Source organism: Panicum virgatum, chromosome 8N (genome assembly GCF_016808335.1).
Source record: "Panicum virgatum strain AP13 chromosome 8N, P.virgatum_v5, whole genome shotgun sequence".
In the NCBI taxonomy this organism is placed as follows: Eukaryota; Viridiplantae; Streptophyta; class Magnoliopsida; order Poales; family Poaceae; genus Panicum; species Panicum virgatum.
Window position 1 is genome coordinate 6456642 of NC_053152.1, and position 26083 is coordinate 6482724.

At 44.6% G+C, this 26083-nt stretch overlaps 3 protein-coding genes and 1 pseudogene across 6 annotated transcripts; 3 read left to right on the plus strand and 1 right to left on the minus strand.

Moving 5' to 3' along the window:
- The first annotated feature begins 3787 nt into the window (after window positions 1-3787).
- Window positions 3788-10771, plus strand: LOC120685349 (annotated as a pseudogene). The gene is made up of 15 exons (XR_005679519.1): window positions 3788-4325; window positions 4407-4464; window positions 4870-5078; window positions 5172-5288; window positions 5379-5439; window positions 5534-5625; window positions 7701-7775; window positions 7888-7973; window positions 8775-8824; window positions 8921-8961; window positions 9042-9220; window positions 9313-9348; window positions 9594-9661; window positions 10004-10064; window positions 10258-10771. The product of XR_005679519.1 is annotated as an MLO-like protein 4 (transcript).
- Window positions 10772-11848: 1077 nt separating this feature from the next.
- On the plus strand, window positions 11849-14707 carry LOC120685350 (nifU-like protein 2, chloroplastic). 2 transcript variants are annotated; one of them, XM_039967206.1, is made up of 4 exons: window positions 11849-12057; window positions 12152-12242; window positions 12966-13279; window positions 14235-14707. In XM_039967206.1, exons 1-4 carry the CDS (start codon window positions 11971-11973, stop codon window positions 14424-14426), a joined length of 684 nt encoding a protein of 227 aa, XP_039823140.1. In that variant the 5' UTR covers window positions 11849-11970; the 3' UTR covers window positions 14427-14707. The 2 variants fall into 2 exon arrangements, with proteins under 2 accessions (XP_039823140.1, XP_039823141.1); XM_039967207.1 differs by having other exon boundaries at window positions 11851-12057; window positions 12969-13279.
- Window positions 14708-15667: 960 nt separating this feature from the next.
- Window positions 15668-17816, minus strand: LOC120686339. 2 transcript variants are annotated; one of them, XM_039968538.1, is made up of 4 exons: window positions 17660-17816; window positions 16538-16624; window positions 16068-16457; window positions 15668-15973 (listed from the first exon to the last, which is right to left on the minus strand). In XM_039968538.1, the coding sequence occupies exons 2-4, from the start codon at window positions 16616-16618 to the stop codon at window positions 15941-15943; spliced, it is 504 nt and encodes a 167-aa protein (XP_039824472.1). In that variant the 5' UTR covers window positions 16619-16624; window positions 17660-17816; the 3' UTR covers window positions 15668-15940. The 2 variants fall into 2 exon arrangements, with proteins under 2 accessions (XP_039824472.1, XP_039824473.1); XM_039968539.1 differs by having other exon boundaries at window positions 16538-16629; window positions 17660-17813.
- Window positions 17817-22963: 5147 nt separating this feature from the next.
- LOC120685425 (short-chain dehydrogenase TIC 32, chloroplastic-like) lies at window positions 22964-25630 on the plus strand. The gene is made up of 8 exons (XM_039967348.1): window positions 22964-23362; window positions 23892-24123; window positions 24235-24314; window positions 24498-24651; window positions 24748-24826; window positions 24898-24979; window positions 25080-25138; window positions 25240-25630. Exons 1-8 carry the CDS (start codon window positions 23188-23190, stop codon window positions 25420-25422), a joined length of 1044 nt encoding a protein of 347 aa, XP_039823282.1. The 5' UTR covers window positions 22964-23187; the 3' UTR covers window positions 25423-25630.
- The last annotated feature ends 453 nt before the right edge of the window (window positions 25631-26083 follow it).

Sequence of the window (26083 nt, forward strand, 5' to 3'; positions counted from 1 at the left end):
CTCTTGCTGTAATATTTTCTGCTTTGTTCTCCCACACCCTCCGTCCGAATGCTTCTGTTTCACATGTCCTCTCGACGCCTGATCTACCACTCTCCCTACAACCCTGATTGACCCATGCCGCTGCCTCCGAGCTTCTGGAACTGACTGCACTAATGCCATCCGTTGAGCTCAACGTATCTACTAATGACACTAGACTCTCCCGAAATAGTAACAAACCTCCCACTTCCAAAGATCATTATCTCGTCACTTTCCAAACCCACCCGGATGATGTGTTTGCTCCTAATATCTGGTGTAACTACTCCCCGCCAAAATGCAAGTTCTTTCTCTGGTTGTTGCATAAAGACAGACTGAGAACAAAAACCAGGCTTTTCCATTGCCATATGCAAAGTGATAAAATTTGTCCGTTTTGCTCCTTGGATGAGGACTGCTTCCATCTCTTCATTGATTGTTCTCGCAGCAAAAGCTTTTGGTCCTTCATCAGCCTAGATCTCTCATCCCTTCAAGATGTCATGTGTGTTGATCAACTGTGGACAATAGATCCTTTTCAAGAAAGCAACCGTAGAATTAGTAGCACGGTTATCACTTGTGTTCTTTGGAATATCTGGAAGTGTAGAAATGCTAAGGTGTTCCGGCATATGGATGAAGAAAATATCATGATATCAAGAAGATGTAGTGAAGATCTCGCTCTTTGGGTGAATAGGTGCTCCTCTTCTGTCGATAATTTGAAGCTTGTAACTTGGAGTAGCTTTTTCCCTGTATAGCATTAGAATCCTTTTGTTTTCGTTCCTGTTCTTTGAGCCCTTGTGGCTCCTTGTAATTCCTTCTGTAATTGTGTCTTTATAATGCAATAAAAGTTCAGGCATCCCCTCTATGGTGGTGCCGTAGTTTTCCTCAAAAAAAAATCAATGGACACCCTTCTAAGTTCCTCTCCATTTTATAGGATGAAGGAATGAAGAGAAAGGAGGAGGAAGAATAAGGAAAGGGGAGGAAGACCTTCTCTATTGGTATTGGCTAGATTCACTAATGCTCCTAGAATCCCAGAAAGGAAGGGAAGCGAGCCTCCGACCGAGTGAATCCCACCAATTTTTTCGAGTCCTATATGAGTAGCAGATCAGTGTACACATATTCTTCCATACACTTCCTCTAAAACGACTTGCTGGCTGCGCCCACAGCTGGTGCACGGCTTGCCGGCTCGGCCTCGGCCTGTGGAAGGCTGCGTCCCTGCTCGTCAACGCCTCAATCGCCATGAATAGATCTCCGTCGTTCATGCCGATGCGACGGAGAGTGGTGCAAACAATGCCGGGAGCCATACCGCATGCAGGTGCATCAACGCCTCAGCCCAGGGTGATGGTACACTTGGCTCCATGTCATCGTCCCCGCGCACGCCACCCTGCCCACCAGCTGCCCACATGTCGACCTCTATCAGCGGAGTTGAGTGGCCGATGTCTCAACTGCCTCTCATGCAAACACCTTCGCGTAGACTGCAGGCTACCAACACGGTGTCTCCACTGCTTTTGTTTTTGGCATCTTGCTCGAGACTGCAAGTCGCCGCGTGCACCACCAACGTGCACCACCAACGGGAAACCGGCTCGTGGTCGGTTATCGCTGAGACGGGAGACGACGACATCGTTCGGGACGCCGGAGGAGGATGAGGGACAACAACTCTGGTACTCCAATTGGCTCCTCCGGCGATGCGGCAGTTGCTCGGGCCGCTCTTGGTGGGCCGGTCAACAGGCCGCGACCACTCGTGCTTGACCCATTGTTACTTACTCTGTGGCATTGTGACACGTCCGCGAGTCGCGATACCACGAACCCGATGTTGGAGGAGTTGGCTACATCATCTCTGAGCCTGGTTGCAACTCCGGCAGCCGCCCGGCTAGAGGATGAGCCACCGACAGAGGTGTCCTACACCTGTGGCCTTCTTGGAAGGCAACAGACGCTGTCTCAGCGCGCCGACTCGGTGCTGTAGACACCACCACCATGTCCCACTTTGAGGGTTGAGGACTCGTCTGCCAGTGCATCCTTGGGCACGAAGAGGACTCCCCACCAGGCTTCGGTCCGGTCAGCCCCACGGTAGATGACGACCCTCCCAGTACGCCACCGATGGATGCCCACCGAATCATAGACAACGATGCCTCCGCCAACCGCCACCTCGAGCTCTTCATCAACAAAATGACGAGTAAGAGCCCCCTCCCTTAGGCCCCGCTAATCCACGAGTTGCCCAAGCAAACATCTGTAAAGGTAGTGCTACCGCAACAAAGTGAGCGCCAGGCGGCTAAAGGCCTTTCTCGGGTACCTACTTCTAAGCTATGTGAGATCCTAATCGTGCAGCATTTGGTTTTGGTCACCGAGGGCTTAACGCCAAGCGCCTCGGCACTAAAGACCTACGAGGACCTCTACAATACTAAGACCAAGTCCATTGCTTCGAACATCGAGGCGCTAGCAGCACTATTCAACGATGACGTCGAGAATGAGTCGCACCGGTAGAGGCAGAAGCGCAAGCCATCTTCTAGACTGAATTGCCGCCTTCTCTAGTTGTCTATTATTTATGTAATATCCAAATCTGTCGCTCCCACTCGGATAGTTGAGCCCACGGCGGTAACCATGTAACCTCCTGGGGCGCTTATTAGAAACGTATTGTTTGTAACACTTTAACAAAAAAAAAATGTGCAAAAAATAACTTCAATAGGAAAGCTAATAGTTGGTGCCGGTTTGTATTTCATCTTAGAGCCTGTTTGGGAGCTTAGGAGACGATCCCCCTCTATAATATCTCGATTTCTATGGAACACGTGAAATCGAAAGCTAGAATAAGGCCTTGTTTGGAGCTAAACTTTTTTCAGAAGTCCCTATCACATCAAAATGAATCTTACTATTTTATAGTATTAAATAAAATTTGTTTATAAATGTTTTTTGACAGCTGAGTGCTTTTTCGCGAGATGAATCTAATGAGCCTAATTAATTCATAATTTGCTACAGTGATGCTACAGTAACCATCCGCTAATCATAAATTACTATACCTCATTAGATTCGTCTCGCAGTTTAGCCACAGAATTCTACAGTAAATTTTATAATTAATATTTATTTAATACTTCTAAATACTAAAAAATTCCAGGGACTTAAAAAAATCCCTGGAACCAAGCAACCCCTAAGCAGTAGAGAAAACGATCAAACTGTGCCTTGGCCATCTCCCTCCGGCCTCCGGGGACAGAAGATGGGGTCAGTCTGGTACGGCACGTGCCGGAGAGCATCTCCCGTCGCCGTTGTCGAGCCCTTTTCTCCACGCTATTCATTTTTTAAAAAAATTATATGCATGCTATACTAAATGAAATCTATTTGTAATTTTTTTGCAAGAATGAGTGTAATTTTTCGTGACGTGACAGTAATTAATCGATGATTTGTTACAGTAATGTTACAGTAATCGCACGATCAAAAACCTCATTAGATTTTTAAAAGTCACTAGCACGGGGATTCTGAAGTTGGTTTTATAAACTGACTTTATTTAACATTGTAATTAAAAATTAAACTATCACTATTTACTAGCAGATCCCAAACCAAACGGGACTGATCAATCCCTCGTCTTTGGCCATCGCCTCGTGTTCGCTGGGCTGGAGCTGGAGCTAGTGGCCTGTAGTAGTGTGAGAAAAAAATACTGTTTACTGGCTGGTGGCTGAAAACTAGTGCTAGAAAGTGTTTGAGAAAAATACTGGCCGCTTGCGAGCAATCCCCATCGAGCTCGCGAGCTACCAGCTGGTTCAGTCGCAGCAGCTAGCGCTCGTGCCGCTGCCTAAACAACGGGGCCACTTGAATGCCTTCGTGCGGCGCGCGCGGCGCCAGCAGCTTCCCCGGCGGGGTCGATGGATCCTGGACAGCGCTGAGCCCGCCGACCTCAACCCACCTCCCTCCCCACCACCTCGGCCGTCCTCTCTCTCTCCCCCCTTCCGAAGTCCGAATCCCAATTCCATTTACCCAAATCCACAACCCAAACCATCACTCCATCAGAGAGAGTGAGGGAGAGGAGTGTCTGCGCCTCTCGCGCGCGCCCTCGCTCCAATGCCGGCCTAGGCGGCGGGGCCAGGCACCGGCGCCGTCCGCCGGAGCAGCAAGCAGCGCCGCGGCTGCGGGGAGCTGCCGAACGAGAGGTGTATCGTAGCGGGGCGGCGATCCGGAGAAGCCGAGGAGGACGAGCAGGTGTGGCCGAGGCGGGGATGGCGGCGGAGAAGGGGCGGTCGCTGGCGGAGACGCCCACCTGGTCGGTGGCCACCGTCACCACGCTCATGGTCGCCGCCTGCTTCCTCGTCGAGCGCTCCCTCTCGCGCTTCGCCAAGGTCAGCCCCCCGCCACCTCTCGTACCTGCTCGCGATTCGGCTGGTTGCTTGGCTCACCTCGGTTAGCTGCTCGCTCCGCAGTGGCTGCGCAAGACCAAGCGGAAGGCCATGCTCGCCGCGCTCGAGAAGGTCCGCGAAGGTACGCGATCTCCTCCGTCGCCCGCAGCTCCGCGATCTACTTCTACTCCCTCCTTGCCTGCTCGATCTACCGCCATCCCTAGCAGTTGCTTGCTTCGGCTATGTCCTGCCACTCTGCTGCGCACCTGGGTAACAGAGTATGGAAGTTGTAGTGACAAGCACCAAATGGAACAGTGGCACTGTTCATGGTGTTTCACTCGTGAATTCTAGGATCTTACTAGCTTAGACGCACATTGGTCCGAAGGTCTCTGCAGGTGTTGTGATATCTTGCTTAGCCATCCCTTTATTCTGCAACCAGATTAATTTCCGCAATTGCAATTTGAAAACTTGCTGCTGCGGCGGTGGCTGCTGCCCGCAAGATGTTCAGCCGTATGCCTCACCCAGTGAAAACCTTGTCTGCCCGCAGAGCTGATGCTGCTCGGCGTCATCTCGCTGCTGCTGAGCCAGACGTCGCGCTTCATATCCGAGATCTGCGCGCCCTCGTCCCTTTTCACCAGCCGCTTCTACATGTGCTCGGACAGCGACTACAGGGACCTTCTGCAGGAGGCGGGCGCCAACCAGACGGCCCTGGAGAAGACCATGTTTGGCAGCCACTCGATGCACGTCTGCAGCGAGGTACCTGCCAGGTGTTCTGTCAGCAGGTGAAAGGCTGATCGGGAGAGCCACCTTTTGTTGACTAACAAGCTGGTGTGTGGCTGCTGCTTGCAGGGCCATGAGCCTTTTGTTTCATACGAGGGCCTCGATCAGCTGCATCGGTTTTTGTTCATCCTTGGTATCACTCATGTAGTGTACAGTTTTGTAACGGTGGTTCTGTCCATGATCAAGGTTGGTGTTCATGGCTCCGTTGCCGATCTAACATTTTGACTCTTCTCTGTGAGTTTGTTGTGCCCCTCATGCATGCTGCTATTGATGCAGATATATAGCTGGAGGAAATGGGAGACGCTAGCTGGTCCGATCGCTGCTGAGGAGATGAAAGGTATGGTCATCAACTAAAATGAGATGCTTCTTTGGCCATTTGTAAGGCAGCACCTGTTGATTTCTTCTACCTCAAGCACCTCTGTCTCTCTCAGCTAGGAGAAACAGGGTGATGCGAAGGCAGTCTACCTTTGTTTTTCACCATGCTTCTCATCCATGGAGCAAAAACAAAATACTTATTTGGATGGTAAGATTCCTTTTTCATTCCTTGGTCAGATATGTAACCAGTTCTGATTGTATTATTTTGTACCTGATAAGCATGCTAAATGGTAAAAGACTTCAAAATGCCTTATTTGCCCATGTCATTCAGTCATTGTTAGTTTTACTTGAACACACTGTAAGGATCGATGGACCAAGAGGGGGGGGGGTGAATTGGGCTTTTTTCAAATTTCTAAAACAAGGTAAAGCAACCTTAACCTATGCAAAACTAGTAAGGCTCAATTCACCAACCGGTTAGCTTGACAAACTACACAAGCTTACCAGGAAACAAATAGATAAGAAACTAAGCAAGGTAGAGCTAAGCTATGATCTCTAAGGTCAAGCACATGAATAATTGCATGAAAGTAAGTGCTTGAAAGTAAAGAGTGGGCAAGAGACAACCGGATTTTTTCCCGTGGTGTCGATGTGTTGGCACACACCCCTAATCCACGTTGTGACACTCACTAAGAGTCTTGTCACCTCCCAAGTCACCGAGACGAGGGCGCTCACTAAGAGTCTCCGTTCACCATCCCGGCGTGGTGGAGCTCAAGCCACGTACAACCTTCTTCGGGCTCCCACAATCGTTGGCAAGCTCCGGAAGAAACACCTTCAATCACCAAAATCGCCTAGGTGCTGCCAATCACCAAGAGTAACAAGCTAGAGCCTTCACTTGAGCAAGAACCGATCACCAAGAACGGATGCACACAAACTTCTCTCTACTCAAGTCCTTAGTCTTGCTTCTTGATTGATTGAATGAACAAGTATGTGAAAGATGAAGCTCAAGGTGGCTCTCAACAATGTATGAGTGTATGAATGTGTCCAGGTGTTAAGAGTGTGCAAAATGACCCATTGGAGGGGTATATATAGGCAGCTCACACGAATAGAGCCATTGGAGAAAAGCTGCCAGAAAACTGCGTAGCGCCGGTTAATCCGACGATCCTCCAATACCCAGCGTCGGTTTAACCGATGAATGTAAACTGCCCCTTCTGAAAACTAGCCATTACAACTTGGGCAGATTAACCGACGTATCATCGGTTTAACCGGTGAGTGTAGTTGTCCACTGATCAACTGAAAAATCAAGTCTCTGGACAACTGCACCGACGTTAACTCAAAATCATCGTCGGTTTAACCGGTGAGTACAACTTCAGAAATCCCTGAAAAAACCAACTCACTGGTCAATTGCACCGACGTCTCAATTCAAACAGCGTCGGTTTAACCGGTGTATGGAACCTTGAAACACCCTGGAAAAACCAACTTTGGACTAATGTACCGACGTTAAAATCAAACACGTCGGTTTAACCGGTGTATTGACTTGTCCAGACTCTGCTGACTTCGTTTAACCGACGTATAGAAAAATGAAAGTGTCGGTTAAACCGATGTTAAAGACTTTTTCTGATTTTGCCTTTTCTGATTTGAGTCTTGAATGAAATCCAAATATTCTTGAGATATAAGTTGAAAACCACTTATTTGAACTTCTAGGAACCTGAGTGACCATAGTGTGCATCCATTTTTGATTGACCATGTCCATGCTCAAGTTACTTGGCCTTAACCCCTCTTAATAGTGCGACCTCTACTAAACTATAAAACCTATACTAATCTAAGTGTCCTTCTCAACCTTGTGACACTTAGTACTAGAAAGATCCTTAGTCTTGTTATAATCTTGAGTTGAATACCGAGATCGTCTTTTTGAATAATGAAATTGAGGGGCCTCTTTTGACATATGACCAAATGAGCGATAATGATTTATTAAGCTGCACAAACTCATTAGTCACAATAATGGTTGTCATTAATCACCGAAACATACCTTGAGGGCCTAGATGCTTACACACACGTTAGATGTTTGTCGAGAATGACATCTAAGAATGTCATTGGATACTCAATATAATGGGTAATAAAAATCATGTATGTGAAGTCTTGAGTACTGTAAATACTCAGTAACCTGTACTCTAAGAATGCACACTTTTTTATGTTATAGTATGTTGAAATATGTGGCATATCTTGTCTGATCAATACAGAGATTACTTGGATTATGAAATTTCTCTAATTTTCACTGGAACACTGTAGTTGTGCTTTCTGTGTCAATTCAAGGTTTCCATCAAAAGGTCAGACTATTTGGCACTGAGGTTGGGCTTTGTCACAGTGAGTGCTCCAAATATGTTTCTGTTGTTATAATTGTTTCTTTGTGTTAAGATGCTTACAATATGCCAGTTTCTTCTCATTGTGATTTGTTTGTCTACCTTTTTGATGTCAGTATCACAAGCTACCACATTCATATGACTTCCACAAATACATGGTTCGGAGCATGGAAGATGATTACAATGGGTCTATTGGTATCAGGTAATAGAGCTTGCTCACTTCTCATCTGACAAAATTAGAATTAAACAAAATTATAAAAAAAACTCGACCGGCGGGGGAAAGACCGCCCCCACGGCTTTCAATTAAGAAGAGGCCAGTTGACCACGGCCGAGAAAACCCCCGAAAGCCGGCTTCCGGGCTTGGACTGGCGGCACCTTGGCCCTGGGCCGGTCCGTAACCTTCATGAGCCGGGTTCCGTCGCCTACTGGGCCGGGCCGTAGCCACATAGGCCGGGTTCCGTCGCCCAAGAGCCGTGTCGCACAGCCAAACTCAACGGAAGCACAGCGAGGGTTTTTTTTCCCACAGGCGGGGTAAATCCGCCCCGGTGGGGGTTCGAACCCCCCACCTGTGGAGTGCCGCCGGTTGCTTCGCACCAACTGGGCTAACAACCTTAGGCAATTAAACGAAATTATCTGTAACAGATTCCTTGATTCATACATCAAAGTAATGAATGTGTACTGGTCTGAAGATGTTTTCCATGGGATTAAATATGATCAGCTGATGACTGTCCTGAGGAAAGTATTGCAAATATTTCCAGTGGATATGTTGTGTAACCATGTGAAGCAACATAGTGGCACAAAATTTATCATAGTTTTTTTACTCTCGATCAATAATGCCAGCTGAAGCTATGTAAACCTTCAGCTTTCTGAATTCTAAGAACTTTGTTACAGCATGCCCGTTCCTGGAGCTATCATTTTTGTTTTTAATATTCTGTTCTATAGGTGCTAGAGCTATTGTTCAGGTATGATATTTATGCTTGAGCTAAAATCCTGTTTGTTTCAGTTGGCCATTTTGGGCGTATGCGATCGTATGCATATTGGTCAATGTTCATGGTATGCCCCCACCCACAGAGCCCGAGCTTTATAAGCCTCTATATGACATCATTTATATTTATTTATATTTTTTAAAAATATCTTTTTAAAATGTAGGTATCAACATATATTTCTGGCTATCCTTTCTCCCTGTAATTGTAAGTATTACCCATGTTGCCTAACCAGTGTACAAGATGTATTACCCATGTTGCCTAACCAGTGTACAAAATTCAAACAGTTGGTCCTTCTAGTGGGTACTGAACTTCAGGTCTTCAGCACATCATCCCTCAGTTGGCTCTGGAAGTCGCAGAGGCAACAGCACCTTATGTGGGCACACAACTCAAACTGCGCGATGATCTCTTTTGGTTTGGAAAACCTCGGGTCCTCTGGTGGCTCATACAGTTCATTTCATTTCAGGTGAGTCTTCTACTACTCTAGAAGTAACATTATGCTTTTATGCTTATATGAACATCTTTTACCTCATTCTAACATTTGTTATATTATTCCAGAATGCCTTTGAGCTGGCAACATTCTTATGGTCTCTGGTGAGAATCTTCTTAATCTTTACGATCTGGAATAAATTGTTTGGCAGTAACAGACAACAGTCAAGAGATGTAGGATAGGTGCTGGGTTTATCAATTATCATTTGATTGCTGGTCTGGATCAAAGCTTTCTAGTGCTGATGCTAAAACATATTTGCAAAAAAGACCAAAAAAGTTTTCAACTAATCGACTTCCTAGCTTTGCATGACTGGTTTGCTATTATACTCATTTACATACATCTTGTGCAGTGGGAACTGAGTGCTCAAACATGCTTCATGAAGCACTACTACATGATTGTCATCCGCTTGATTTCTGGGTAAGTTGTTTTTTCCTAAGAAAGGAATTATGTGTTCTATTTGAAGAAGAATTTGGCATCTCCTTAATTTCATGATATAATGTTACTTCGAGGGGAAAAAATTGTCACAAGTGGACGTTACACATCAGTTTCTATGTCAAACTCTTGAAAAAAAAATCAGAACATTATGAGAGAACCCCTGATATTGATACCACTAAGCTTTAAATTGACTTGTGTTACTGCAATGTCCTCCAGCCTATAGGCTGAGATGGGATAGTTTGTGCTTAAACTATCTTCATTGTGATGCAAAGTATATTGGTTTTGCTCAGGACTCAGAAATGATGTCTCTTCTGAACATTGCAGGCTGCTAGTTCAATTTTGGTGCAGCTACAGCACACTGCCCCTTAACGTGATTATTTCTCAGGTACACCTCAAGAGCAAGCCAAATTTCTTCCCAACTCATACTTGGATAGAAGAGAATTATTGACATGATTTCATCTAAGTTCATCTTGTGCGGTTTATATTCAGAAAATGATTTGCGTGTTCAACAAAATAATCCAGAAAAAATAATTTGATTTGCTAAAGCTGTTACCCTTGTTCCTCGGTCCAACTTGCAGATGGGATCCAAGTTCAAGAAGGCGCTGGTCTCGGAGAGCGTGAGGGAGTCGCTCCACAGCTGGTGCAAGAGGGTCAAGGACCGGAACCGGCACAGCTCGCTCTTTTCGCGGAACGGGACGGTCACGGCGAGGTCCGTGTGCTCCCTCGACACCACCTACGAGACCGACTACGAGACGAACACGGTGGGCACGCTGTCGAGGACGGCGTCGGCGACGTCGCTGGACGACCAGCTCACCGTCGGCACCGTCGACGACGACGACGAGCCGTCCGGCATCGAGAAAGATGTCTGACATGTTGCTCATCTGGTAATCCCCTCATTGCTCGACAGAGCTACACCTGCGTAATAGGAGGTGCTGATTCGTGAAGAAAGGAGGACAGCACAATCGGGCCTGCGCTGTGATGAAAACAGAGCGCTATCGCTTTCCAAAGTGTACAAAACAAAAAACTTTGAGAATTCTGACAAAACTAAAAGAAAGTTTCTCCAATTCTACGAGGAACTAGAAAACCCAAAAATAATCGTTTTTTTCTACAAAAGTGTATCTTTGAGAAACCAAATTTCTGCCAAACAGGCCTTTAATCTCAAGGCTGACAAAACTGACAAAATTGACACGCATCCGACCGAGTCTATGTACATACCTAGTTATTAGGACCGGACCGGTAAAAGACCGAACTAGGGACTATAGCGGTTCGGTTCACTTCACAAACCGTCCATGCAATCGGACGATAAAAACCGGTTGGACTGGCCGGTTTTCTACGGAATTGGTGATCTGGCTGGTTTCAATTGAACCGGACTGTTTTTGATATAGGCTTCATATGAGCTTCAAATTAGACAAATAATATATCAATTTTGATTATTTCGACGAGCTCGTTGCAATGGTGAACTTTATTTCAGCATTTGAGGTTGTTTTACAATGATAAATATTTAAATTAAACCTTTTCTAATTCATAAATGCTACATATATTATCTTTCATGCATATTTATTTTTGATATGTCCTGTAAAACAACACTAGAGCACCAAAACTTATGAAATTTATTATATTAAGACACATATTTTGTGGATTTTTGTTGAATTTGTTTATATAATTATATTATTTGATAGTTTATTTGTACATGTGATGAACTATATATTACTAATTATCCATTATACACTATGATATTACACTGGTTTGAAAGTATTTGTGGGCGGTTCAATTCTCCGGTCCGAAACTATCGAACCAGCGGTTCAACCAGTTCTTTATGGTTGGACCAGTGAACCAGCGAACTGATAGCCCCACCGGTTCGATCTCCGGTCCGGTCCTAATAACTATGTGTATAGGAACAGGGTGCTGCGGCTCAGACCCAACCAGCATCAGAAGCCAAGAACGACCACGACTCCTCGTCGTGCCCAACTTCCCCCGGAACACCACTAACATTTAACCCGGTTAATACAAATAGCACATTTCCTTGCGAATGAAATAAAAAAAAGAAATTTGTAGCAACTGAGATTGTGACAAAAAAGCTTCTAAACCGTAATTTTCCTTTTCTTTTCCTACAAGAGAGGAGCAAAAGAGAAAAGAAAAAGGCAAAATAGGCAACACCAATCACCCCTAGCCAGTAGCCTCAACGAGGAGAGCTCCACACGGTTCCACCCACCCCCGAATCTTCTCCGGTCTCCTGCCAAGAACCGCGCGCAACAAGACCCACCACGCTTCTCCTCTCCAAGACTCCAACGATGCAGGCGGCGGCGGCGGCGGCAGCTGTGGCGTGGGCGCCGGGCCCATCGCCGTCCACCTCCTCCTCCTCGCCTTCCCCCTTCAGGGTAAGGGTTCCTCCCTTCCCCTCCGTGGCCCTTGAGGGGTGCTTTCTTCCGTGGCTCCGCCCGGCTGACGGGTTCTTGATTTGGTGGTGCGCAGGTGGGGGTTGCGTCGACGGCCGTGCCGGCTTCTTCCGCGCCCAGGATGGTCGCCGTGTCCGCGCCCCTGGGTCGTCGGCGGCGGCGGCAAGGTGCGTCCTTTGGCTCTGGCTCCTGGTTCTGTTCGTCTTCCTGTTTCTTGCTTTGTTTCGGATTTTCTATTGGTAGGGAGTTATCGCAAGCTTTGCTATACTGTGTGGATTGTTAGTATAGTATAGGGTGTTATCACTAAGGATATCTGGGGGATTCTTTAGAGAAATTAACTTGTCATGTATCGTGGAACTTCGATGCTATAATCCTATAATCATACCGCAGCATCATCTGCTGAAAAGGAAGAATTTTGCACCCACGAACTCTGCTGTTGCAAGTCCCATGGTCAGGTACTCAGGTCTGAAGAGTAAGCACCCGCTATTTGTCCGCTACTTTCAAAGTTGATTAATCTGTTGATGTAGTGACACGTGGTGCTAAAGTTTAGATGCAAAATCTGGACGTTGTGTAATATGTTTTGTAATTATGCAGTGACCACATCATTAAAGTACACCCTGCTCCTATCCAGTATGTTATATAAGATTATATGACACTTTCTGTCTTCCGTTGTTGGAGCTCAGTTTCATGTTGCCTGCAGTGTGTAATGATTACCATGTAAATATATAGAAAGTTAACCGTTTTGGTGCAAGCTGGAGCATCTCCTATAGTAGATTTAGGTTTGGTACTGGGGCATTACAAATTTCAGACTATTTGATTGGATTATCTTTCTTAATTGACTAAAATGTAACTGTTCAAGCAACTGAAACTCTAGCTATTTCCTGCTTCAGCAGTGGTTCAAGCTGTTGCCAACCCAGACCCTGCGATTGAGCTGCCGCTGACTGCTGAAAATGTTGAGATGGTGTTGGATGAAGTAAGGCCATATCTTATGGCAGATGGAGGAAATGTTGCACTGCATGAGATTGACGGGAATGTTGTGAGGTTAAAGCTGCAAGGAGCATGTGGCTCATGCCCGGCTTCAGTAACAACGATGAAGATGGGTATCGAGCGACGCTTGATGGAGAAAATACCAGAGATTGTAGCAGTTGAACCCATCGCTGATGAGGAGACTGGGCTTGAGTTGACCCAAGAGAACATCGAAAAGGTAAATGCTCTATTGTTGGCTGAATATTTCTGTTAGTTAAAGATCACTTGAGCTTATGGAATGTTGAAGGAACACAGTATATTGTTGACTAATTGGAATGAATTTTCCTAAAATAAGATTAAATTCTTCTGAGTTATGGTGTTTTACCACCACTTTAGTGTACTTTGTAAATCAAATTTAGAGTTTTCTGATGGATTGGGCTTATTAATTTCTACAGAGCTGTGACTGATTATTTTCACATCTAAGATTCAATTATTTTCACGTCTAAGACTCATCTTTCTATGATAGCTTACTAAGCTTGAATTAACCATTTTTACCTAAATATGGTGTGAAATGAACTGCAGTGGTAAAAATCTCGACTTCAGTCTGGTAGGAGCAGGTTAGGGACTTTTCAGTATAGTGGCACTGTCATTTTTCTGGCTATTTCTTTTGTGGCAGCCCTGGTGCTTCAGCTGATTCCCATAGCATGAACCTGGAACTTGCATTCATATCATATATAACTAGCTTCTGCCTCTTCTCACTCGCACACTGATTCATTTAGCTTTTGCATCCTATTTCGATTGTTCAGTACATGATCCAAGCTGTCAAACTGTGTCCAACTTTCTATCCTACTTTGATTGATAGAGAAACTGATGTTAGTCAATGCTTAATTGCAAATTCTATTCACTGATATACACAGTGGTACCTTTCATGCCTTTTCCAAGTTCCTATGAGATGAAAGCAGCCAAGATGGATATGGGGACCAACAAGCAAATGATACTGTGGCTATCTCGCTTCTATGATTTAATTATATGACTTCTTTGAAAAAATAGCATTGGAGATGTATATTTCCATTCCTTTTGTTCAGAGCATAACATTCTTTTTTCTTTTGAGTTCCATGGGTCATCAGTATTTTGTAGAAAAAAAGTATTGAGATAGGAACTGAACACTACTGACATGTTTTCTCCTATATCAGGTACTTGATGAGATTAGGCCGTACCTTGCTGGCACAGGAGGTGGTGAGCTCGAGTTTGTTGCAATCGAGGAACCTATTGTCAAGGTTAGGCTTACAGGACCAGCTGCTGGTGTGATGACTGTTCGAGTTGCCCTTACTCAGAAGCTCCGAGAAAAGATCCCTAAGATTGCAGCAGTCCAGCTATTGTCATAAGCCTATAAAGTTTAGAATCCAGCCAGCTCCATCTATCTACAGTGTAAATGTGTTTGCAATAATCTTCAAAAAGAAGTTGTAACGTGTAGGCACCTGAAGAGTATGTGGCTCCACTTCAGCTATTAACAATGACCATCAATACGGAATGTTGTAAGCATGTTTTTTTTCGTACTTACAGCCATGTTTTGCGCTCTGTATGTATTCAGTTCAGTTTTTACTAAATGGTAATGTCCCCTCTCCATATTGAGTTATTGACAACTATTGTGTGCAGTGCAGCAAAATTTATTAAGTTCTCAAATTCCCTTTTTTCCACTGGTTAAAAATTCTTGATATGTGCTTTTCCGAGTCGAGTGACACGCTATGTGCATTGCAACATTGCTTGTGCCGCTAGAGAGCACAGACACGCCATTGGCACAAGTGATCCTCAACAAGAACATGGAACGGAGAAGATAGATAATCGCCTTGAACTGGATAGGCTCATAGTTTGCATCAAGTGCTTGATCACCCTTTCAGAATAATAGAGTTAAGAGACCACGGTAGGGGTGCTCTGATCCCAAATTTACTGAAACCAAATTCAGACAAACCTTGTTAAGATTGGTACAATTTTGTGCCAAAAACATCTTATATGTTGCATTGCCAATTATCAGAACGATGAGCCAAGCATTGCCAAGAGGAAATCACGAAAAACAAAGACCCGATGCTACCCTTCCATAGTTCCATGGCCTCCAGCAATCTGCAGCACTTTCACATCTCTTTTAGGCTTTCATCGTGGCGATTGCCCTGTTTTCAGTATGTTCTCCAGGAATGTAAAACATGACATCTTTTACATAGCATCCTTGTAATTTTGGTTTGCCTATGTTTACGCCACCCCCCCCCCCCCCCCCCCCCCCTCCTCGTGGCGATTGCCCTGTTTTCAGTATGTTCTCCAGGAATGTAAAACATGACATCTTTTACATAGCATCCTTGTAATTTTGGTTTGCCTATGTTTACGCTACCCCCCCCCCCACCCCACACACACACACCCCACCCCACCCTAACAACACACACAAAATAGAAAAAGTAAAGCTCAGAACTATTCGTACATTCAGCTGGTTGGAGGACATATCCTTATAAGTTATATCCAATTCTTCCTTGTCATCAATTTATTGTGTGACAATTACCACAAAAAGAAGACAAATTGGATGGCAGGTACAGAAACCAGCTGTACCCATATAAAGTTCATATATAGCAGAAAGAGACCATGCAGAATATTTCTAACTAGATTCACATTGCCACACAAGGGAATCGTCATCAGTAGGCAACTAAATCATGAATAAAACCAGATAACTCATACCATCACATCATCATTTGGCATAACAAGTCCCGACAAGAGTACACCCAAGCTCATTTACCAAATTTCAGAACTTAAATCATTTCTTGATTACCTAACTAGTCTTGGAACTTTGGAAGGCATACCCTAACGATTCAGGATTTCATGTACCCTACAGATCCAGCACTTGACTATGTAGAGGAACCTACTCATGATGTGCAGCGTCCACCAAACGCACCTGATCATAAAAAGATACAAGTTTTAGATACTGACAAATCAAATTAGCGTACTCAATATAAGGACAACTTTGGAAGGTAATCAAAGAAACCTACCGTGGGATCTCGAGCACAGAAAGACCAATAGATGCCAAAAAGCACGGATGTGACCATAAACGATATTGTTAGGTGTAGCAACTCTGGATAAACCTCCATAATACTTAAGTGGAAGTACGCATTCAGGTACAGAAACACTTGCAAAGTGCCATTCCAAGCAACTAACGTTGCACAAGGGGCGGAGTCGGGAAAGGATGATGATGTAATGCCTAGTAGCATCGAAACCAATGCGATCGTGAGGTATATCGTGCATATCTGTGCAGCTGTATGGTTGTATTGATAGACCCTGTTGAGCAGAGCTGCTTTATCAGTCCCCACCATAATCGCTGTACCACAGTAGCAGATAATTTTGTACCGCTTCATTCTTTGTTTTGTAACAGCCTTTTTCACCTGCACAATCACGCAATTTATTAGAACAAACATTGACTTATCATGCAGCAACTATACAAACAATATGATTCCTGTTTTACCTCAGGTGTCATGTTTGCAGGGTTTATCTCATGATAATTGGTGAGGTCACTGAAAACTTTGCGAAGGCTCTGAATCACCATTGGGAACTGCACTGATCCAAGAGCAAAAATTGCATCAGCAACCAGTCGATGTTGACTGTTCTTGCTACTTAGTACATTTGACTAATACAGTAAGCAAAATTATGTGATGTGGCTAGGTGAAGCGTCTGATTGGGCTGCTTCTTTGCTATATTGGACTGATGCAGCAAGCAAAAACGAAGACTAGTTTCATCGAAGGCTGTGTCATGGCTAGGTGTCGCATTTGTTTGGGGCTTTGGGCTGGTGCTTTGCTAATTGCTCTGTTAGACCTACTGATGCAGCAACCAAAACGTGAAGATTAGTTTCAGTAAAAAAGGTAGTGCCGTGCCTAGTTGCCCGCATGCACGTTCAATCGGACTCACGCCACCGTCACTGTTGCCCCCAACTCGATTAGTTACACATGAACCAGTCGATGTTGGCTACTGCTTGCTAGTTAATATACTTGACTAATACCACAAGCAAAAAGGAAGATTAGTTTCAGCTAACGCTGTGCGTGGCCAGGTGAAGCGTTTGATCGGGCTATTGCTTTGCTATATTGGGCTGATGCAGCAAGAAAAAATGAAGACTAGTTTCAGCAGAGGCTGTGCCATGGCTAGGTGTTTCATTCGATTTGGGCTGATGCTTCACTAATTGCTATGTTGGATTGACGCAGCAAGCAAAAACATGAAAATTCTAAGTTGCAGAAAGGGAGTGCCGTGACTAGGTGTCCACAAGCCGCGTTCAATCGGATTCCCGCTACCATTGCTGTCGCCCCCAACTCGATTGCAGCGCGCCCCCGACTGGGTACAGCCGAGGTCGATCCCGTGCTCTCGCCGGCACACGGCCTCGGCGGCACGCGCCCCGCAAAATCCGGCGAATTCCCCAACTCGACCGCACCCCTTCTTCCGCTGCTCCTCAACTCCCAACGTCCCCCTCGAGAAATCCAAACCCTAGACATCCCCGTGGCTCAACGAATCACCACGCGCCGCGCCGCGGCTTCCCCCAACCGCGCTCCAAATCAACCCATGAAACGGGAGCAAGCGAGTTCGAGTCGGAGTTCAGTACCTGCGCCGCCGTGGAGGGGCGGCTCCACGACGCAGAGGAGAAGGGGGCTCCCGGTGGTCGATGGGGTGGCGGCGCGGCCGCCGGGAAATGAGTGTGAACTGCGGAGGCGGCGGAGCGGTTCGGCGAAATCGGGGTTTCACTTCATATTAGAGGCTCCTTTTTTTCACGTTTTCGGTTTTCTTCTGTATACACAGGCCGAGAAATAACACAATACGTATTCATTAAAAAATGTATCACTTATATATCACTTATTTATGGTTAAAAATCAATATAATGTGATTTCACGAGGATTTTGCTAATTTTGATCGAGATCCTAACTTTATATGCCTACTATCCCAGAAAGATACAACAAATATATTGTCTTAGCATGCCTCCGATGGATCAACATCAGAATCCAGCTCCGTAATTATGAACGCATTCCGTGATAGTATGGCTACATCTGTTACACTTACATGAAATTAGTGCAATCATATTTAGTCGGAGACAATAGACTTATAATATATTTGCATTTTATTTTTTGTAAATATTTTATTTTATATGTATGGTAAAAGTAGTTGTAGTCATTTCATTTCTCTCATTATTGGTACAGCCAAATCAAACCGGGGTAAAAAGGACAATCTAATATCAAAACTTTTTTTTTGGAGCTGGAAGCACATTCCGTGCTAAACACCCCATTCAGCTAGCTCCTACTTCACTCTTGAGCTGGAGCTGCTTCAGGTAGAGTTGAAACCATACTAATCAGGCCCTTACATATCGACACATTTTTAGTACATGTTTGAGGTTTTACCTTTTTTCCCCCAAAAAACATCCAATTCTACTAAATTGGCTATCGCTGGCAGAGAGTGAGGTCTTCCGAAAAAGCTAGATAAATTCAAGTAAGAAAATAGATTGCTTAGGGCTTAAATAAGAAATTAAAAAAATTAAGAACCCCGTCAAAGATTAACCGGCCTTACCATCATATTTTTAGTGGATGGAGTATTTTCTTAAAACATTGGAAGTCTGGAAATGTGAAAATCAAACAGAAAAAAAAGATGTAGAATAAAAGTGGACAACAATTTTTTTAATTACCTCCAAGGTGATTCCAACACTATGAATCTGGTTTTGATAACATATTGAGGTACAAACTTTGACCAATTGGCCTCAAAAAACCTAAAATGACATCAAAAAGGCTGAAAATTCATTTGCACTCAAAATGTAACTACTTTACAGAAAGATTAGTTAGCTGAACCTGTTAAAAGTCCCCTAGTGGCTTGCCGTTGCTTCCTGCCATCGCTACTTGGTGGGAACTGCGTAGAATACTATGCTTGCATTGATCGTTGCTGTCGTGCCGGAAGAAACTTGATAGATTTTGTGGTCTCACTGAATGAAGCATGAAGAAAGGAAGACAATATATCATATATGGGATGATGATGATAATGATGATGATATGATGTTATGACCTTACAGAAGCATATTTTGCGAGGTCACACCGGAAACCGATGTTGGGGGAGCCCATAAGGAGCCAGCTTCATCCTCGACAGGAAAAGGATGGTTGACCTCAAAGATTTCCACTTTCGAAGAACACCATCACTTTGATCATTCGCATTTCGCAACCGTAAATTAGAAGAGCAAAGCGTGTCTTGTTGATAGCCGTTAGGTCCCGGCTACATTGTTCTCTAGCATGTGCCTTATTGCTCATATATAGTTTCGTTTCGTATATTGGTAAGTCTCGACTCTGTTGCGCGACATTGCAAGGCGTGCATTGTTTACTTTGCTTTTCTTGGATTTCTTTTCTCTTTTATTTATTTCTTTGTTTCCCAATTAGGCTATCCATTTATGAAGAACGCTACGGCCCACAGCATTTGGCTTTGATCACAAAGGTGACCGCATGGAAAAAAGTCCGAATCTGAAGCGCCAAATTGTGGCCGCCGTCCCGTGGGGGGCGCCCTCTCGGGTGTGGACGTATGGTGTGGGGGAGTGTGGGACCCTGGTGCTGATGTGGCTTACTGGGCGCGTGCCCGGTGCCCATGGGCTACGGTGAGGACGCTAGGATGGCAAAGTGCTCTCTAATCATTCTCTACAACTGTGTCCTAGACTTTTAGGGTTTGCTTGTTTGGATATTAAAATGTGAGCATATGAAAACTTGGATATGTCTATTCTTTTTTACCAAAATCTTAAGAAGTTTAGGATGACACTTGGTTAAGTGGACTACCTTCAACCAAACGAGTGTCAAAATTTATCAACTTGCTCATATTTTAGTACGGTTCATTTTGGAATCGAACTAATAAGACTCTTAGCCTGATGTTTTTATCCGGTTTTCGCAGCCACACCTCTTTACAGATCCTGAACTTCGAATGTTGCCTGACACCATGGGCCCATGTGTAGGGTGCAATGATGCTTTGACAAGTGTAACGACAATTCAAATAAAACTAATGAAACTTAGGCTAGTCTTAATCGAGCTTTCATAAAAAAATTTATAGGCAATAAATGTTATGTCACATCAACAATTTTGCTGACATTGCAGGATAATTATAAAGAAAGAGGAAGGAGAGTTTTATGAGATGAGAGAGAAGTTTTATTCTATGATACACATCTCAGTCTTAATAACAGTGCAATAAACTATATGCTGAGAGTGACCTTATTAAAAAGTGTAGCATAATTTTGTGGGAAAGATGAAATATCTAAAAGAAATATATAGCTTTTTCTGACGATTTTGATCAAATGAACCGTGGTGGAGTGTAAATCAATAGGGGGCCCACAAGCAATATGTACTGCACAGTGTGCAAATTATTAATTTTGAAACATAAGTTTTGTTATATAATTAAGATATTTCATTTCCTAAGGGACTAGGGGCACATGACCCCCTTTTAATCTACACATAGCTCCACCACTGCTAGTTTAATGTTTGTCGTGACATGTAACATGACATGTATCACCCCCTGAATTATAGAGTTGAGAAAGCGTTACTATACTACGGCAATAAATAGATCTTTATATGCCCAAAATAAGACACTTGCTATTGTGGTGGAAGGTACATAATGATACCATCCGGTAATATCATTTATTAATCATTGCTGAAAGTTGATCTGATATATAAATTAAAAAATAAATTAATGTCAATACCTGCACCACCTATTTTGGTACATTTGGTACTTTTTTCTAGGTAACTCTACGTACCTTTTATATCTCAATCATTGATTTATCGTATGGCTCTCATTTATTCCAATTTATTCCAGTGATAGTAAAATTCCTCCTAAAGATATGAGAAGCGCTATGAAAATTATTATGATAGAGTTGAAAAATTTCAGGGAAACATACACTAATTAGTAGACCTTTTGCCAGCTTAAGGTTGATTTCTATGTCAAGGTGCCCTTTTCAATTTAAATTTATTGAAAACAGTTTGAATATAGGAGGAGCCGGATTCAGTACTGTGCAGGAGCACCGTGACTGACATTCTCTAGTCCGGACGCCTCTATTTCACGACAGAAAAGCACGTGTCCCCACACTACACACCACAATGAGCCACCAGAGAGCATTTGTTTTTGACGGGGGCAATGATGTGAGCAACCCGCGACAAGGATTCCTTGGCAGAAACACTACTTGGTGACCAGTTGACCACGTCAGCCTTAGAAAAACATGCATGCATGGCCTCGTACTCGTGCAACAATCCGATACTACCTGGAAATTGGGTTAAAAAAAGATTATAGTGGTCAATTATAATAATGTGCCATTTAGAAACTATAAATAATGTTCGCTGGCTTAAGGAGATAGTTGATAAAAACTAGGAGTTTAGTATCGAACTCAAATGGTGATTTTATCCTCATTTTTTGATTTGTGCCCCGCTTTTTTAAAATAAATGCTCCTTTTACCTCTATTTTTTCACACCGTTAGTTGTATATCCACTAAAACAATTAAAATAAATTAAACAAAAACTCAAAGCAATGAGAAAAGACCTTGGTACCATTAACCTTATCCACATATCTCTCCTTTCTAGTCCAGTTCCAGACCCACCATTCTCATCCCTTATACTAACCCTAGCAGACGGCAGGCGGTGCAGCCTTCGACGGCTGCAGAACAGGGGAGGACGCGGCGGGGCGGTAGCTGCCCCCCCCCGAGCGGGGGAGCGCGTAGGTCGGGCATGGCTCGGGCGCGCGGCGACCTCGGCATGGGGAGTCAACACGTGCGGGCTAGGGGAGCCCGCGCGCGGCTACATCAGGAGAGGAGCATGTGGTACGGAGGCATCCGCTGTGGCAGAGAGCTGGAGGATGCAGAGAGGGTGGTCACGGACAAGCCGGCGTTGCTGTTCGGCGATCGAACGCACCGAGACGGAGCGGTACCTCCAGGCAGTGGACGACATTCGCTGCCTAGCACCGCTGTCGGCAGTAGGCTACGCATGCGCGTCGATCCAAGTTGCGATGGCACGACTCAAGGACGAGCTTCGCCACGTGCTCGCGATATGCAACGCTCGTCCTCGAGATCGAGGCGCTTGCTGGCCTCAGCTCGCTCTCAAATTTTGGTCATGTTTGAAAGTTATAAAATTTGGTTCAAATTTGCCTGAGAAAATTCATTTCAGACATGTAAAAATGATCTTCTATTCAAAATAGGGGTAAAATCACAAATTCACATAATAGTAGGGGCAAATATGCAAGGTTAAATTGGTCTTCTCATAGTAATTTTAGCACCATTAATCATCTCTCATGGAATAGGGGCAAACCCTTCCTTTGTTTCTAAAAAGTAGGGGTAAATTCGCACCGTTAAAAATCAAAGTTAAAATCACCATTTCATTTCAAAACGAGGAAAAGAACGCCAAAACCTCGTAAAAATTTAGACTTTTATGACTAGTACACACATCGGATCGGCTAGTTAGAACCACCGTGTTGCTAACTTGGTGGACCTTTTTTTAATAACATCTGCTCATATTTGGTTTGGTTTATTTCTTCTTAGTAAATTTCGCAGAACCACCTTGATCGTGTCATCATTGTGAGAAAAAGACTACCGCTCCTAATGCTCGTTTCATTGGACTACAAACACTTTTGGTTCTTTTTCTTCAGGAATGACAAATCTAACCTCGCAAAAAGAATGACAAATCTACCGCATTACACTACTCCCAAGCCCGTCCACTCATCTGCATCAATCATAGTGCCAATTGCCTAACAAGGTGGACCCACTATGTTCACTATGTGACACTGACAGTGGCTCCATATTCTCAGAAGTGGTAGTCGCTTGTCCTGTGTGTGTACACGTGCACCTACGCGCGCGTCCAACGATTTTTTTGTTTTTTTGGCTCATGTGGGCTGTCAGTCAAGCAAGAATCGTCGTCACCACTCACCAACATTGAAGCCGTCCGTCATCCCCCGTGTGTGTGTGGTCGTGGACAAGCACGCGGCTTGCAGCGGCAGGCCCAGCGGCAGAGAGCGGCGGAACACGCGTCGACGTCGACGAGGCTCATCCACCGGCTGCAAGGCCTCCTCTTCTTCCCCCCATCCTATCCACCCCGGCAAGTGTCCAGCGAGAGGCAGAGCAGGTCACCTCAGCGCGACGCCTGTGTGATGCTTGAGCGGGTGATTGACAACTGGTGGCTGGCGAGGGAGTCGGCGTCGGCGGTGATGGGCCTCTGGAGCTGGCCGTGGGGGCGGCAGGGCCCCTCGGGCTTCGGCTCGGCCTCCACCGCCGAGGAGGTCACCGCCGGCGTCGACGCCACCAATCTCACCGCCATCGTCACAGGTCTCCATCTCTTCCTTGTTCCTTCTTTCAGTTCAGTGCAGCGATGCTTTCTCTAGCGGTCCTCAGGCTCAAGCCAGTCGCTGCAGAGCTAGTAGCCGGGATTTCCCACGCGGATGCTGAAGGCCCATACGCGCAATCCAATTTTTCAGGCCTTGACGTAGACTAACAGCATTGACAGACTTGAGACTTGGTGGTGCGATTGGCCTGTCAAAAGCTCGCAAAATTTTCATTGGACCAGACAAACTTTATACTAGTTCAGTTTATTTTTGTCTGAAAGATTGTACGGAGTAATAGCTCAGTATTACAGCATAGGATTACTGAACTTATGCAGGAATTAACTTTCGCTTATCTTATATTGACTGTCACCAAGGCAGATGCTAGATTACTCTTTCGTTCTTCAGTTTGCAATACTGTATTTGTTTCAGTTTACGTAGTTGTGGATTCCACATTTCCATTAGCCTTACAATTGATAGGCATGGTCTGTCTGTCACGCTTCGTTCTCCCCTCTGTTTTCCTTTGTTAAAACCAGGAGCAACAAACGGGATTGGAAAGGAAACAGCTAGAGTTCTAGCTCTGAGGGGAGCGAATGTGATCATACCAGCAAGGACACTAGAGAGTGGCCAGAAGGTGAAAGAGAGCCTCGCAGATCAGGTCCCGAGCTCCAAGCTGCATGTCATGGAGATGGACCTGAGCTCTCTCAGCTCTGTCCGCAACTTTGCGCAGTCCTTCAACTCGTCGCATAAGCACCTGAACATCCTCATGTATGTATGGTCACCTCTGAAAGGCTCAAGATATTCAGAATTTAGCACCGCGGTTCTACTTCTGAACTCATCCCCATGGTAATCTGAATTCTGAAACATGTTTCTCTGAAGAAACAATGCAGGGATTATGGCCTGCCCGTACCAGTTATCCGAGGATGGGATTGAGCTGCAGTTTGCAACGAATCATGTTGGTCAGTACCATATGTCAACAAATCCCTGTCACATGTACCACATCAGAGGATTTGCTTTGATGATATGACCTGAATTGCTGTTACTGTTGGTATTTTGTTCAGAAGAATGTAAACTTCTTCAGAAGCAAATTAATGATTGATTAATTAGGCACAAGCTTCTACTGAATTTGACCTTGTGAGCAGGCCATTTCTTGCTGACAAGTCTCCTACTTGACAAGATGAAATCAACCGCCAGAGAGACTGGTGTGCAAGGCAGGATCATAAACGTGTCTTCTGTCGCGCATAAAAGAAGTGATGGTACATGCTTTGAGCTGAACAAGCTAAACGATAAGGCTAGGTTGGCAAGAAGTTAATGTTTAGTTCTCATTGATCTTGTTTATAAGAGTTCAACGTAGCAAGAAGGTGATTTTTTTTTATACTACGAAATTTATAGGTACAACCCATTCATTGCTTATTCACATTCCAAATTGGCCAATATTCTCCATGCAAATGAGTTGTCCAGGCGTTTTCAGGTATGCAATGTTTTGCCTTGCCGACATTCACTACATGCTCACAAACTTACACAAGTTAGGTGCAATTTCAGGAAGAAGGATGCAATCTAACAGCAAATTCCCTGCACCCTGGAGTAATCTTCACCAATATCGTCCGCTACATTGCAGGAAACAGTAATAACTTTGCAAGCTCAAGCTGGATATCTCAAAAAAAAACATTGTTGATTTGCTGGACGCTCTGTTAAGTTAACGAATAAAAAAAAATACTTGGCAGGTGCGCTACTTCCAGTTCTCTCCCCACTGGCAAAACTAGTTCTGAAGGGCTTACCCCAGGTAATTGAAATTGCAGTGTCCAGCTAACTCTCTACAATTAACATATATAATAACCAGTCACGCAACTCATAAGAATATCATCTGACGAACATGGTTTGTAGGGAGCTGCGACTACTTGCTACCTGGCATTGCACCCAGATCTGAAAAATGTATCTGGCAAATACTTTGCGGATTGCAATGAAACGACACCAACCACGGTTGCAAGGGATACAGAGCTGGCCAAGAAGCTATGGTTGTTCAGTGAAGAACTTGTAGGGATCAATGCGGCGAGCAGATCCAAATGATATGTCCCTATCCGTATGTGCTGTGGCTGCGAGCCTGTGAGAGTACCAATGCTTGAAATGTAACTTCTCTAAAAAGATGCCAAAAATATGAAACAATCGATAGTGTTAGCAATGAATGGTTGCTGATATGACCTGAATTGCTGTTACTGTTAGTATTTTGTTCAGAAGAATGTATTCAGAAGAAAATTAATGATAGATTAATTAGGCACAAGCTGCTGGTGAACTAGCTGGTGTAAATATAAAAATTAATTAAACTAGCAAAACAATTCTGGGCATGGACACATCTTGTAGACTTGTAGTACTATATGTAGGAGATGAGGGTTTCTACTGAGTTTGACCTTGTGACCTTCTTGCGGACAAGTCTCCTACTTGACAAGATGAAATCAGTCGCCCATAGAAGAAGTGATGGATGCTTTGAGCTGAACAAGCTAAATGATAAAGCTAAACCCTAACTTTTCAAAAAGAAAAAAGAAAAAGCTAAACCCTAAACGGGGGAGGCCCATCATGGCCCCGTGCGGATGGGCCATCGCGCCTGCGACTTATGGGGTAGTCTGGGCTGATTCATCAGACCCGAGTCGGTTGGCGTTCGCAAGCCCACGGTCCACGCGGACAGCTGTCTGAGACGGCTGGCTCCCTCTCATCCCCTTTCCCCTTTCTCCCC